Source organism: Quercus robur, chromosome 3, assembly GCF_932294415.1.
Source record: "Quercus robur chromosome 3, dhQueRobu3.1, whole genome shotgun sequence".
NCBI lineage: Eukaryota > Viridiplantae > Streptophyta > Magnoliopsida > Fagales > Fagaceae > Quercus > Quercus robur.
The window spans coordinates 30,355,205-30,370,225 of record NC_065536.1 but is presented as its reverse complement, the minus strand read 5'-3'; the positions used below and the strand labels follow the sequence as shown (position 1 = coordinate 30,370,225).

At 30.5% G+C, this 15,021-nt stretch overlaps 1 protein-coding gene across 1 annotated transcript; it reads right to left on the bottom strand.

Annotated features, from left to right (window-relative positions):
• Positions 1-6,639: 6,639 nt before the first annotated feature.
• LOC126717752 (F-box protein PP2-B15-like) lies at positions 6,640-10,601 on the bottom strand. The gene is made up of 3 exons (XM_050419601.1): positions 10,239-10,601; positions 7,686-7,804; positions 6,640-7,284 (listed from the first exon to the last, which is right to left on the bottom strand). The coding sequence occupies exons 1-3, from the start codon at positions 10,500-10,502 to the stop codon at positions 6,825-6,827; spliced, it is 843 nt and encodes a 280-aa protein (XP_050275558.1). The 5' UTR covers positions 10,503-10,601; the 3' UTR covers positions 6,640-6,824.
• Between the last annotated feature and the right edge of the window lie 4,420 nt (positions 10,602-15,021).

The window sequence follows — 15,021 nt, the reverse complement described above, 5'->3', positions numbered from 1 at the left end:
GATGGTTTTTCATAATACTTTAAAGGTATTAATCATTCTTGTATATAATTCATGTCAACTCTAGACTCTATCAAAGCAACTTCTGTCAAAGAGAATTCTTTATTAATTACTAAAGTGATTTTTGTATGCCATTTTTGAAAAATTACCTTGTCAATTAAACTCAAAAAATTTTGTCTATTGTCATCATTTTCTGAAACATCTTTTTTAATTTCTTGTTTTACTATTTTTGCTTTTGTCATTAAGTCTTGTAGAGTTACTAGTTTTATGTTTGTTCCATCTTGTTTCATTTTTGTCTTTTCCTTCTTATCTTTTTCTTTCTTAACTTTTTCTCATTTTCCACATTTTGTAACATGGTGTCCCTATTTCCTACACTTAATACAAGCAATAGGTATGTCTATAGAATCTTTCAATTTTAGTAAATAGCTTTTTTAAATAAATTAAAAAAAAAAAAAAAATCTTTTAGGTGATGAGGTAGATTATCTATCAATTTCATTATTATGTCTTTTTTTCCCCCGTTTTCTTTTATTGACTTTGAGTGGGTTGGTTGATTTTAGTTCTTCCTTTTTCGTTACTTGGTCTATCTCTTTCTTCTTAACGTTAAATATTTCCATTAATTCATTTATTACATCTTTCTCAAATTGTAATTCATTTTAGTACATCCATATTGTTTACATTTATGTCAAATAATATTTCTAGTATGTCTGTCATTTTTTTTCATTATCTAATGTCTCAGTAATATCTAAAACAACTATGTCTCTTTTTCTATCTATATCTAAAGGTGAATTTAAATTTTCTATCTTTTAGTTAATACGGCTAAACTATTATTTTGAGTGTATGTCATGGATCTTTCAATTGACTTTAGCATCAATTTCTTCCCTTAAACTATTACTTTTCTTGGGACTATTATCTTTCTCTTCTTTGTTGACTACTTTTTCTACACTGGCATTATTATGTCTTTCCTTTTCTATCTCTTTCCTTGTCATGTGTCTTTCTTTTTCTATGTCTCTTTCTAAATCTAACTTCTTATGTAGAGTTTCTATATTGGCTAGCTTTAGAGTGTTATCATTTTGTATTTCAATTTTTTCTAACATCTCTTTTACTATGCCTTTCCTTATCATTCATTTTTCTTTGTCTTCATCAATTATGTCTAGGTTCTTCTTTTGTATTGTTTCTATAGCACTAGGATTCTTTCCCTTGTCTTCTATACATGTTGTTCTTTCCATTATTAGGCCATCTTTCTTATTATTAATCTTTTGTCTTTCTATGTCATCTTCTTCTTGCATTATTTCTATAGGACTACTTTCTTTCTCTACTTCTATCATTCCTGACTTCTTTTGCATTATGTGACTATCTTCTTTACTATTTGTCAGAGTTGTTTTTAGTGTCTTTACGTCATTTCTTTCATCAATTGTCTCTATTAGACTATCTTTTTTGCTATTTTTTATATCTGTCATGTTTATAAGTCTGTCAGTACTTGCTAAGCTATTCTTTTGTCTATTATGCCAATTATCTATCATGGTTTTTGCTAAAGGTGATCTATGATGAGGTTCAAATTCTCTTTCTTTTTCTAACTTTGAATTTAAAGTTTTCATTCTTTCAAGGAGGTCCAAGAAACTATCATTTTTTCTTTCTATTCTAGTGTATGTATGGATCTTTCAATAGTTTCTAAAGATTCTAATTTTTTATTAGTCATGTCTAACAAACTACTGCGACAAAAATAATGCTCCCAAGTGCAAGATTGTCGCGAAGTAATAATTCGGAAAGTCCAAGGTCGAATCCACAGGAAAAAGGGAATCAATTAGCAAACCATAAGAGAATAAAACTAAAATAATAAAGTTTAACTGAAGAGATTTTTGATAGTTTAGTAAAGGTAATTTAAATTGAGAGAAAATAATAATATATTAAGGCGCTAAGGTTTAGGGATCCACACACAACACATCTATTGGTAGTCTTAACAATATTTATTTTATAAGTCAACTAAAATTCATACGAGGGATGATCTTAGTCGGATGATTTAACAATAAAAACTCAAAAATTAATTGTCTAAGGTTGTTTCATGCAATTGATTGATTTTAGGCAAAACAAAACTAGTGAATTAGTTCACAGGGAATACTAAGCATTTAACATACCTGGAGTCTACGATAAATCAAAAGATTATACAGAATCAAACACTTTTCTAGATGAGCAAAACAATCAAAAACATAATAACACAAGCATTAAAACCAATAAATAATTATTAAGAACATACCAAAAAACGGTTGGGTTTTACCCTTTACCTTAGCAAGACTTCTAGCAAGCCATAACACAAAGAAAACTCTAAAAACTGTAAAGAAACTTTAAGAAAACCTAAATTATGTTCTACAGAAGCTCCCCTTTGAATTTTGCCCTAAAGAGCCTTTAAATAGGTCAAGGAATCCTATTACAAGTTGAATTCCCGTTTGGAGAAAATCCCAGGTTTTTAGGCTTCACTTAACCGACGTTTTTGGCCCATTTAACTTCAGAATTAGGACTTTTGGTAAACTAAAAAGTTGTATCCCTTTAAGTTAGCTTGCCAGGTCAACTTGAATCATCTCGATTGGACATTTGAGCGGAAATTTATGCTCTAAATACTAACTGGTGTGCAAGCTGGAATCCTAATCTGAATTGGACTTGGATTAGGTGCAAATTTCCTTTGATTCCTTGCCCCAATTGGACTTAAATTTATTTGGGTTGGCCTTCTTTGGCTTCATCATGGCCCTTGAAAAATTAAAGTCCATTAGCTTTCTTATTTGCACAAATCCACTTATTTAATTTCACTATCCTACAAAAGACAAATTCACACATTAAAATTCAATTAAGCACAAAATTGATTATTCAACATTATTCCAAAATCAACTATAAAATGCATGAATTAACTCAAAACAAGTATAATAATGCTTTTCTAATAATGATATAAATATGCAAAATTAAGCTACTATCACAAACTATTATTGTGTCTATCAGTCTGTCGGTTGATTTTATCTCCTGTTAATGTATCCTAATTATATGTGTTATTATTATAGTTATAATCATCTATATCACTGTCAGAATCAAAATCTGTTTCATCATAATCCAGATTACCATTTAACCAATTATTGTCTATATCTCTTATGCTATAACCTTCATCATAATCTATATCATCATAGTCCATGTTTCTAATTAGTATGTGCCTAGCCTAAGTGTGAACAAGCAAACTGATGATGAACTAATAAACGTATTTATTCTATTTCCAAGCAATTAATAATTACTGGCGAAACTATTACTAACCACTGGTATCCTTGCTATCGAGACCACCTCCTCGAGAAACTCCATTGCAAGACAACCCAAACAAAGCCTGTCTGTCGACTAACAAAACAGGCTGACCAACATGAGACTATGGTTTGCCAACGAGTGTGAGGCTAACCAACACTATCAAGTAGCAAGTAGTGGCAATAGTAGTAATATATGTTCCTAGTAACTTCTTAATTGCAAAGAAATAAAACCCATACATCTACCATCCATGGCTCTGATATCGAAACATAAAACATACCCAGGAGAGAGCACAGCAGTAATATGGAAGCATAAACAATGATAAAATAGATAATACAGAAGAAAATAGCAAAATAGATATATTCAAAATAAGTTAAAACGGAATATGGAATATGAAAACAAAAACTAGTAAAATCTTACTTGAATAAAAACTTCTGTTTTTGATTAAAACTGAAAACGTTTGTCTTTGATACAAGTTTTGAAAATAAAACTCTGTCTGAAGAGTTACAAGATTACAAAGTAAAATATAACTTTGAAATTGAAAGGTTACAAGATTCTATCTGAAGGGACAAGTTATAGGGTTACAAGAGTCTTTCTAAGGGAGAGAGGGCTATCTTCTTTCTAAAAGCAAAACCTCTAAATTTGAACCTAGAATTTGGACTTGGAATTTGAACTTGTCTTCTGTCTTCAGAGTCTGTCTTTTTTATAGATGAGATAAACCATGGAAGTCTTTAAAAGTTATTAGGTTCTAAGTATTTAGGAACTAATGTATTAGAACTCAAATTTGTATTGTTGGCAAACCATGATCAAAATAAGTTTTTAGTCTTATTTAGACTTGCTCAAAGTGTATGCGTTTTATGTAAAGTTGGAATCGAGTTGCTGCAGAAGTTATAGTATGATTTTGCCTGGCTCAATCGATCGAGAATTAGACTCGACCAATCGAAATTTGGGTAGAACGTTTTTCTGTAGATTTTTCCAACTCAGCCCTAAGCCCATATGACGTGTAGGGTTTTATGTTTTGCCCTAAGTATAAAAGGGAAACCCCTAGCCATGTTTTAGGTTGCTCTATTTGCTGTGTGTATGAATCTTTTGTGAGATTGGAGAGGTGGTTGCCTTCACACATGCTTAGGATTATCAAGAAGGAGATTTCATTGAGAGTTTGATGATCATTCAATTGCTGCAATAAAAGCTTAAAGATATACAAGCAAGAGTGCTTGTACTTGCTGGAGAATCCAAGAAAGAAGAAGTCTGTGGTCTCAGAGCTGTCACGTGGTCGTGTCAGTAAGTTTTCTACTGGTGGGTAGCAATAGGATGTTAGTAATCTAAGTCGTTATTGTAAAACTTCGATTCTTTCATAGTGGATTCAAGTTTACCTTAAGGATAGCTAGGTTAAATCCTCCCTAGGTTTTTACTGGTTTGGTTTCCTGGGTCATTATATCTTTATGTTCTTTATATTCCGCACTTTACATTGATATGATTATATGATTGTGTGTTAACCTAGATCTGAAATTTGGACTAAGTAATCACTTGGCTAATTAACTAGGTTAATCCAATTGTGTTTTAAGGAGTCTAAAAACTCACAAAAGTAACCTGAGTTAGTAAAGTTAACTCAAGTTATTTTGTTGGTGGAAACTTGTAGAATATTGTGGAGAATACTATTGATGAATAGTAGTCTTTCATAAAGTGACTTCTGATGAATCTGTCTGGGAATCTGTCATGGTACTATTCATGTGTAGAGATGAATAGTGGTCTATTATAGCTGTCTGATCTTTCTGGATCTGTCTGGATAGTCCACCTAGAAGCGTATTAATAAATAGTAATCTATCATAATTTTTTTTCTCAATTCTATCTAGTAGTAGCTATATTTGCTATTCTGTCATTATGTTTGGACTTTCTGATAGTCGCCTTTTTGATAATCACCACCTGAATACACCGTCATTGCTGACTTTGTATTCTGAAGGGATGTTGCCTCTATTGAGACGTCTTCATGCTTTGTCTGAAATCTTCATTGAAGATTTCTGTTTTGGCAAAATTCGGTTTGAGATTTTAGCCTTAGGATGGCTATCTTGCTTGCCAAGCAATTGACCATTAATTTTAAATTTAACAAATTAATATAATGCAAGTACACCTTAACTGGAGGCCTTCATGCAATTGATGATCAAATTTGGGCAATGCAGCTTTAAATGCTATTGAGGGAGTTTTTTCAACAGGTTCTATCAAAAGGCTGTCTATTTCTGAGAGAGACTTAAATATTTTAAAGAAGATCTAAGAAGGACTTTGTTAAATTGAGCAAAATCTTTCAGTTAATATAAAATCTTTTTGAAAACAAACATTAAATAAACTTTTTGGAAAGAGATATACATTTCTTTTGAAAATAATATGTATGTACTTAAGTGCTGCTAGGTAGAGTTTATAGCATCATCTGCCATTGGGTCTATAGTAGCAACAATATCTGTTGCTGGTACAATTCCGTCAGTACTCATGCCTTTAAATATGGAGATTTCTTTTAACAAATGTATATCTTTGGGGACTGGGGGTAGGATAAACTTAAAGAATATTTCTGTCTCAAAAATTTGAGACTATATTCCATTGTCTGTTGTAGAAAAAGGATAAAGTAAAGCCAAAAAAGGATTTCCTAGAATAACTTTAGAGGACAATTTGTCTATTAAGAAGAAAGGTGTTCTAAAATTGATTCCATTATTATATATGTATGTCTTTGTCAATTTATTACTTATTTTTAGTCTATCACCATTAGCTTGAGTTAATCTATCTGTTGTTGATTCATAATATTTGGAAGGTAATTAATCCTTCCTGTATTCAATTCATGTCAGCACCTGAATCAACAAGTGCAACAACTGTTAATGAAAATTCTTTATGAACAACCAGAGTTATTTCAATATACCATTTCTGGAAATATCATTCTATCGATTATATTTAAAAATTCATCTTTATAAAAACTTTTATCAGTATAATCATGTTTTTCAGGAAGAGGGGGGAGTCTGTCAAGGGTTTATTACAATATTTAATTCTATCATTTATACTAATTACTTGTGCGGCTATCTGCTCAGTCATGTCTTTTAAAATGAATTTTTTTATTTTAATTCTTTCAATTCTTTTCTTAGATTATTAGTATATATCTGTAAATTTGTCACTGTTACAAGTTTACTGGGTTTAAATCTGTCAGTTTTTTCTAATAGAAAACATTATTACAATTTTCTGGTTCGTTTACAGCGCTACATCTAAGCCTGTGTTCAAAGAAAAATATTTTCAATTCTATGTTAGATTCTTCAAACCAATAATTATGCACTAAATTAACTGTGAAAAGAGCATATATGCCACATCTTTATATCTTTTAAGGTCCGAGAGAGTATGGGGAAGGTTCAAATGACCATGCTATTAAGCACAATAGCACTCTCATGAACAAAATAAATAAATAAATTCTTTACACAACCGATTGTCTTCATCTTAATTCAAGAAAATAACATATTTGGAGCCCAAGTTTTGCAATAAACAGTTCTAGTTAATAAAGTTTGCACAAAGAAGCACAAGCCTTGAGATTACTCTTTAGGTCTAAGTTCAATTCCCTCAACAATAAGACCACCTTTTAAATGCTCACCCTTCACCTCCTTTAAGCACATCTTCACCTCCTCATCACCTTCATCATTATAAAAATACCCCAACTTAATCTCTATCCATCCATCTTTGCGTTCAACAGGGCCTGCTTGTCTCTCTTGAAAGACCTTTGATTTCATTGCTTTAATTCGATTCACAGAAGGTATACTTTCCAAAGATTGTTTTTCAAATTTAGGGCGACTTAAGTATACTGTCCCTTGTGATTTGAAATTACCAACTTCAAGTGACACCTCTGATGGTAAAGAGTCTAACCCATAAGCACGATCAGCAAAGTTCACAATGAGATATGCACCATAACTTGTTCTTGGTGATAGCAATCGAGTGCTCAACAAGCCTTCAATTTGTAGCCAGGAAATGGTCCTAAGCTCAGCAACTTCAGCAAATCTGAAAGTTTGGCAAAGAAAATAAGCTGTTAATTATATTTTTCTAATAGAAAACACTACATCATGCGAATTTCGTATAGATTAATCATAAAGAATAAAATTTTAATTTAGAAACGAATGCATGTGTTAAGTTGAACATTATGTCTAAATAAAGCAAGTTAACACACTAAGAACTATTGTGTATCATTTAATTTAATCCTATCCCAAGGATCATTCATTGCTACTTGAATCCTAGACATGGAAAGGGTTATCATATTTGCTACTCCTTTTTGTAATTCTAATTGGTATTTATTTATTTTATAAATATTTTTTTGGGGTTAATGCATGAATACACCTTCAAAGCATTAACCTTTAGCAATGCAATGATAAATTCTTTTGTGATTATTAGGATTTAGTGCAAACCTTGATTGAGAAAGTGGTTTCCAGCACCAATAAAGAGGATAGCTTGCCCATTTGATTGAAAGCTCCCTTGCACCCAACATGTAACATTTCTTATTTGATGATATCTCTACTGAGAAGATCTGTGTCAATTAAAACGAAATAGTACCATGATAATTACTGCGTGCACTGTCATGCAATGAGACTAAAAACCTTTTGTATGTGTTTCTGTAATATAAAAACAAATAATGAAAAGGTCAAAGAAAAAAGAGCATGGTTCATAGGGGAAGCACACAAAAGTTGACTTCAGGAAAGACCACCCAACACGAATCATAACTCATAAGGATAAGTTTATGTGGAAGAGATTGGGTCTCCTTTTCTATATTCTTATCTCTAACAAGAAATTATGCTGATAAAAAGGAAACATGCTATTTTATATATAGAGTACGTGGACTGGAATTAGACCGCGAGGATAAGATAAAAGCAATGCTGAAGAAATGATTGATTATAAGCAGGCAATTGCGTAGACAAAATCACATGATGATATTGGATTGGATCTGTTTAAATTTTTTTTTTTAATGTGATAGCCTTAATTAACACTGTGTCTTGGAATTTATTAAAAAAAAAAAAAGAATAAAAAAATGGATAAAGGATAAAGAATTCAATTGTTATATTCCTAAGTTTTTTTTTTTTTTTGTTATTATTTCTAACCTATGATTTTCGCTCCATGATAATTAATTGTTTTATATTGTTAGGCTAAGAAACCAATTGGTTTTTGTTAAAAGTAAGATTAAATCTCAAATTTTTTATTCAACGATAAGACACTTTACTAGTTGAGTTGAGCTAATTAAAACTCGCGTATTTAAGAATTTGTAAGGAAAAAAAATTAAAGGAAAAGAAATATATTTTACTGAATATACCCTTTATATTATATTTAAGTTTGAAAAAAATAAAAACAATAATATGATTTCTTCTTAACTAATGATGGGGAATGGAAGTGAAAAAGACTTTTACAAGGAAATGGACATTTAATTCCATTCACTTCTATGCCTTTCTTCAATCCCAAACCCCTTTGCATTCTATTTATTCTATTAAACAGTGCATTCAAATGCACTGTTAAGGGCATTTGTTCATCTACAAGCGATGGATCAAATATGAAGTTTGGTACAAAATTCATATTTGGTCCACCGCCTGTAGATGCTCAAGCAACCTTGAAGAATTATCCATAATGCATTTTCTCATTAATTTTTTAATCATTTCTCATTAGTATACAAAAGGCTGCACATGCATTCATTGTCAATGGATCAAATTAACTCCTTCGTAATTGATCCAATGCTTTGCATGCATAGGCCACCTTGAGAACAAGTTATATTTATTTTCCTTTTCTCTTCTTCTAGCTTCTAGCGTATGAAAGCCTTTCAGGACTTTTGCTTTGCTTTCATAAAAAATGTATTAGTTATAAACTCCTTAAATTAGTTTATGTTTCATTCTCATCCACCTAATTACTGACTAAAGGCAGGCAAACAAAAGCGGTAGTTAAGAATTTTGTTTGGGAGGCTGAGCTGTGGTACAAATTTTTTAATCAAGACAACACCTCCCCCCTCCCCCAAACCCACGCAAAGTAGAAATTAGTATCTTTATAAAATAAAATAAAATAAAAAGATGATTGAGGACAATTTTTCATAGAATAAAATTGATTATTTGCCAATTCCATAGTGAAATTCCTAAAATTTTTCATTTTTAATATAAACTACTAAATTTCTTACCAAATGGGAGTAAAAAATCTCAATTCAACTATGAAATTTTCAAAAATATAAATGATCCAAAACTGTAAGTGATATAAAAATACATTTTATAATAAAAAATAAAAAAAAGTAAAATTGAGAAAAATAAAGTAGTTTCTCTCTAACTATTAGACCAATTAAACAATTCTCTTTTTTAGGACAAGTCTAACTCAAATATTGGGGGGAATTCCTATTTTTGTAAACTAGCAAAGAGAAATTCCATATGCTACATAGTATAACTTTATATTTCTCCTTAGGGTTGGTCAAACGTACTCCTTGGTTTAAAATTTCTATCCAGCCTTAATCAATTCTTGTCCTTTCGTAATTACGAAAGGCCAAGAATTAATACAAGGGCAGCCATGAGGATTGCCTCTCAGTGTACATTCTACCAATCTATTTTTCTTATTAATTCTAATCATGTTAGAATTTTTTTCGTTACTTGTTTTTATGCATTTGACAAATGTTCCAATTTTTATTTTTTTCCAACTTATTTTACCTTTTTCTTTTTGAGAAACCAACTTATTTTACTCTATTACCAAGAAAAGGAGTAATACTAATAGGTGGTAGTTGACATTCGTGCAAGGAAAATCTCTTTTTCCCCCCACAAATTTTTTCAATGGACTAGTAATTTACTTGACTACTCAAATTAACAAAGTTACAGGATTTCGTTAAAGAAAAAGAGTGAATAGAAATGACAGATTATTGTGGCATAATTGTCCTAAAAAATCATTGTAAAAATAATAGACAATAGTTATGTGTGCACTAGATGTAATAATAATTTATAATTAATTACCTTTCTACCTCCATCAATTAGTTGTGGTTTACTTAACCTGGAAAACAACTCTTTCTTGGATGAATAAGCCAATGGAGAGACTAATCTGGAGAGGATTTCTTCATAGTTAGATGGCAGAAATTTCTCCCACACGGTGTCTGAATCAGCCATGTACCGGATTAGCGACGAGACGAAGGCAGATCGGCATACATCTTGAGGAGATGTTAAGGACATAATGTGTGCAAAACAATCTTCAGGCAAGAGATCCAAATTGATTTCTCTCATACTTATTGATGATCACAAACTATGACACAATGAAATAAAATATGTTGCATATAAAACGAAGAACGATGGTATTATTGTGGCCTTATATTTAAAAGTATTGTATCTAATGCATTTCTAAGTCTCAAACTGGATCTATATATATATAGTATATATATACCAAATGGTCCAATAATATCGTTAATATGACGACATTTCTTTTTGGGTCCATTTAGTATGACAACATGAAGGGAAAACATGAGGACATCCAATGACACTCAAAGAAGTGATAATTTTAGGGACTGATACGTTAGTATGATGTTACATCTTGAATTTTCTACCCCATGTTACCAGTAATAGGTCACGTAGAAAAAAAAAGTACAAAAACAATTGCACACTTGTTGATGAAATACTACTTCAAAACTTGATGGTATTAGACCTACAATTTAATGAGGACACATGCCCAAAAGTTATAAAAAGAAGAAACATTATTCTCCAAATAATAACTATATAAATTTTTTTGCAACTTATTAAAGTGGTAAATTTCAATTAAACTAACATTAATTACATTCACATCTACGTGAACTTAATACTAATATTTTTTTTTATATATATTATAATTGGTAAGATCAAACTGTTGTCAAAATAAATAAATAAAAAGGTGACAAATTTTACGCGTGCATGGCTGTGCCTAACTAGTAGATAAGATATAAGCACATTTACCAAGAGTAATTCCTTCCTTTTCTTTATATTTCAAATCTTGTGTAAAATAGGAACATTGATTACAAAATTCCTTTCCTTTCCTAGCAACCAAAAGCAACATCTTTTATCTTCTACTATCTTCCATCACCCGACACATCTGCACTCTAGAGTACACATAAAACAAATGAAAGAATCAATCAAAACATGTACACACATAAAATGAAAAAAGAAACACCTTTATAACTTTTTCTTTTTGTTTCGTATAACCTTTGTAGTACTCTTTCTCCCTTACTTTTAAAACAAACATGCCTTCATTAGTCTTTAGGCCTTTTAATTCCTTGAATGCTAGCTGAGCCCTCCTTTAATTATTGATGACCCTTATAACCTCCATCAAACTCATCTTCACGTCCTCATAAGTTTCATCACTAAACAACTCCCCCAGCTCAATTTCCATCCACCCATTCAGTTCCTTCTATATATGACTGTCTTTCCCAACATTTCAGTGTCGTTTTGTTGCTTATTGCCATCTTCGTGACATAGATAAGTCATGCCATTACGTACACATTTTGTTGCCCACTTCAACTGACATTTAGATGGTACAAAATCAAGCCCATGTGAACAATTAGACATTTTCATTTTAAGATAAGTACCATATATATATAACATGGAGCAATAATTTTTTTTTTTTTTTTTTTTTAAACAACATGGAACAATAATCCAATGCAATAGAACTAGTAATCAATACATCATTCAAGGTTACTTTTCTTGTGTTCTTGGAAATCACAGAGCATTTGATATATATATATATATCCTTAGATGATTTCTCCAACTTGAAGCTCTGCATTATTGGGAACATAGAGTAAAAAATAAAATGAAGTAAAATATTATTTTAAATTTATCCTATAAATTTTTATTTCACCACTCTAGGACACCTATGAACATTACATCAAATGGTACCATTTCCATTGTGTTCGAATTTGAAATGTCTTTTTTTCTTTTTTTCTTTTTTTGAGAAGGAATTTGACATGTCATTTGAAATCTCTCAATCTCACTATCATATATAGCATGTGAAATAAATGTATGCCATGAATAGAATTAGTTGTGAAAATTCAAGGGAAACATTTACATGTTTCTTACAACTTGTAATAAAAATTATAAAAGATATTAAATAATCATTAAGGTTACATTAACATGAAACCAAGCCATTTTTTAGGTAGAATAATAGTTATCTTCATTAAACAGAGTGAAACATCCAAGAAAAACACATACTTGAACAACGAATCCATAAGGTGAGTATGTGAAACCAAAGAGAAGACGAAGTTTGGTTTGAAGGAGTTCAAAGTATAGGTGGCAAATGAGTAGGTTAGGTCATAAATGGATTGGGTGTGTAATTATCCATTAATCCATTTATGACCCGTTTATATATAAATTAATTACCCATTATCTACCTAACCCATTTAATTAGTAATCCACCCATTTAACCCCATGTGACCCAAATATCTCTAAAAATACTTAACCTCTAAAATAACCAAAATACCCTTAAATAACAAATACCCCTACACTTTCAAAATTACCAATATACCCTCGGACATCTAAAATTATCCCTAAAATATCCTTAAAATCTCTAAAATGAGCAAAATGTCCATGAAACCTCTAAAATGACCAAAATACCTCCAATATCTCTAAAATCACCAAATATGCTCAAAAACTACTAAAATGGGCAAAATATCGCCAAAATCTCTAAAATAAGCAAAATACCCAAAAAACATCTAAAATGACCAAAATACCTCCAATATCTTTAAAATTACCAAATATGCTCAAAAACCACTAAAATGACCAAAATATCTCCAAGATTTCTAAAATGAGAAAAATACCTATGAAACCTAAAAAATAACCAAAACACCCCTGATATCTCTAAAATCACCAAATATGCTTAAAAACCACTAAAATTATCAAAATATCCCCAAAATATCTAAAGTGAGCAAAATACCTATGAAACCTATAAAATGAAAAAAAAATATATATATATCTCTAATATCTCTAAAATCACCAAATATGCTCAAAAACCACTAAAATGAGCAAAATACCCCCAAAATCTCTAAAATTAGCAAACTACCCCCCAAAACCTCTGAAATGACCAAAATATCCCCGAAACATAGAAAATGACCAGAATACCCCCAAAACCTAAAAAATGATGGATATACCCCCCAAAACCTTTAAAAAATGACTAAAATACCCCTAAAACTTAAAAACTACCAAAATACCCCCTGAAACCTATAAAATGACAAAAATACCCCCCTAAAACCTATAAAGTGACAAAAATGCCCTTAAAACCTATGAGATGGTAAAAATACACTCTAAACCTAAAGAATGACCAAAATACACCCAAAACCTCTAAAATGATCAAAAATAACCCAAAACCTCAAAAATTACCAAAAATACCCCAAAACCTAACCAAAATAGCCCTTAACCTCTAAAACAGCCAAAATACCCCCTCAAAATATTTAAAATAACCAAAATACCCTTGAAACCTTTAAAACGACCAAAATACCCCTAAACCTGTAAGATGACCAAAATACACTTGAAACATCAAAAATTACCAAAATAGAGGTTTGGGGTATTTTGGATTTTCGAAGGTATTTTTGACAAATTAAAGATTCCAAGAGTATTTCGGTCATTTTATAGGTTTCCAGGAAATTTCGGTAATTTTTTTCTTGATATGGATAAAAATTGCCACCCTTACTTCAAAAGAGCAAGTTTGCAAGAAGGCATAGAAATCAAATCCATGGTCATTAGTCAAGTGATCTATTCATGCTCATGCAGCTTCAAATATTCGCTGCATCTCCAAGTGCGTGCAGATAAGGCTTTTTTTTTTTTTTTTTTTTTTGTTAATTAGGATTTCTTTTAGCTATTTTTCATTTTCATAAAATGGAAAAAAAAAAGTATATATTTTCTTGATTATCACATGTTGTTTTAACCCTAAAATCTATCTTAGGGAATAGTTGTAAACTTATGAGATCTTTAGTTGTTACATGTTCAATTTAGATGTATTTTTCTATGTTATATGTGTTATAACCATGCTCTTCACATATTCATGCATAGCATTTTTAACACGATTAATTCATTACAATTGTAGATTCTATCATATATAGTCATGTTTGCATGCATTTCCCATGTAGATTTGTATATCTGTGTGGTATAAAATCACTCTCTAGCTTAGGGTAGCGGAAGCCTAGCAACTTCCCAACATATATGTAACTTAGCCCCCAAGCTTTAGTTATTAGAATATAGATGTAGATTAATTAGGTGTTTTTTTGGGGTCTAATTTTCAATTTTACTTTTTTAGAATGTAATTATAAAATACAACTTTGTAGTTTTCTTTCTCTTACATTGTATCTAGGACACCTTGTAATTTGATTTTATTTAAATATTTCATGCAATTTGAATATTTGATTAATAAAGTTCATTTGTAAGGTTTTTATTTTTATTATTTATTTTCTTTACAAATTTGTAGTATCATTAGCATTGTCCAAATGAATTAGTCATACTGAATAGTAAGAATAATGAGTTTTAAATAAAAAAACTTATAATATAGATTATTAATTAATTTTAAATTGGTCATTAATAAAATAAATATTATTTAAGTAATATTAAAATGAAAATATAAAGATTTTGTCTTAGATCTTAAATTATATTGAGTCGGCATTGTCTATATCCATTGAAAAAAAGAATCTAAGTGGTCCATTAAGTTGTAATTCTCACACATGTAAGTCTCTTAAATTAGGGGAATAATCTACTGAGTTGGAATTCTCACACGTCTCTTAAATTAGGGCGATAATAT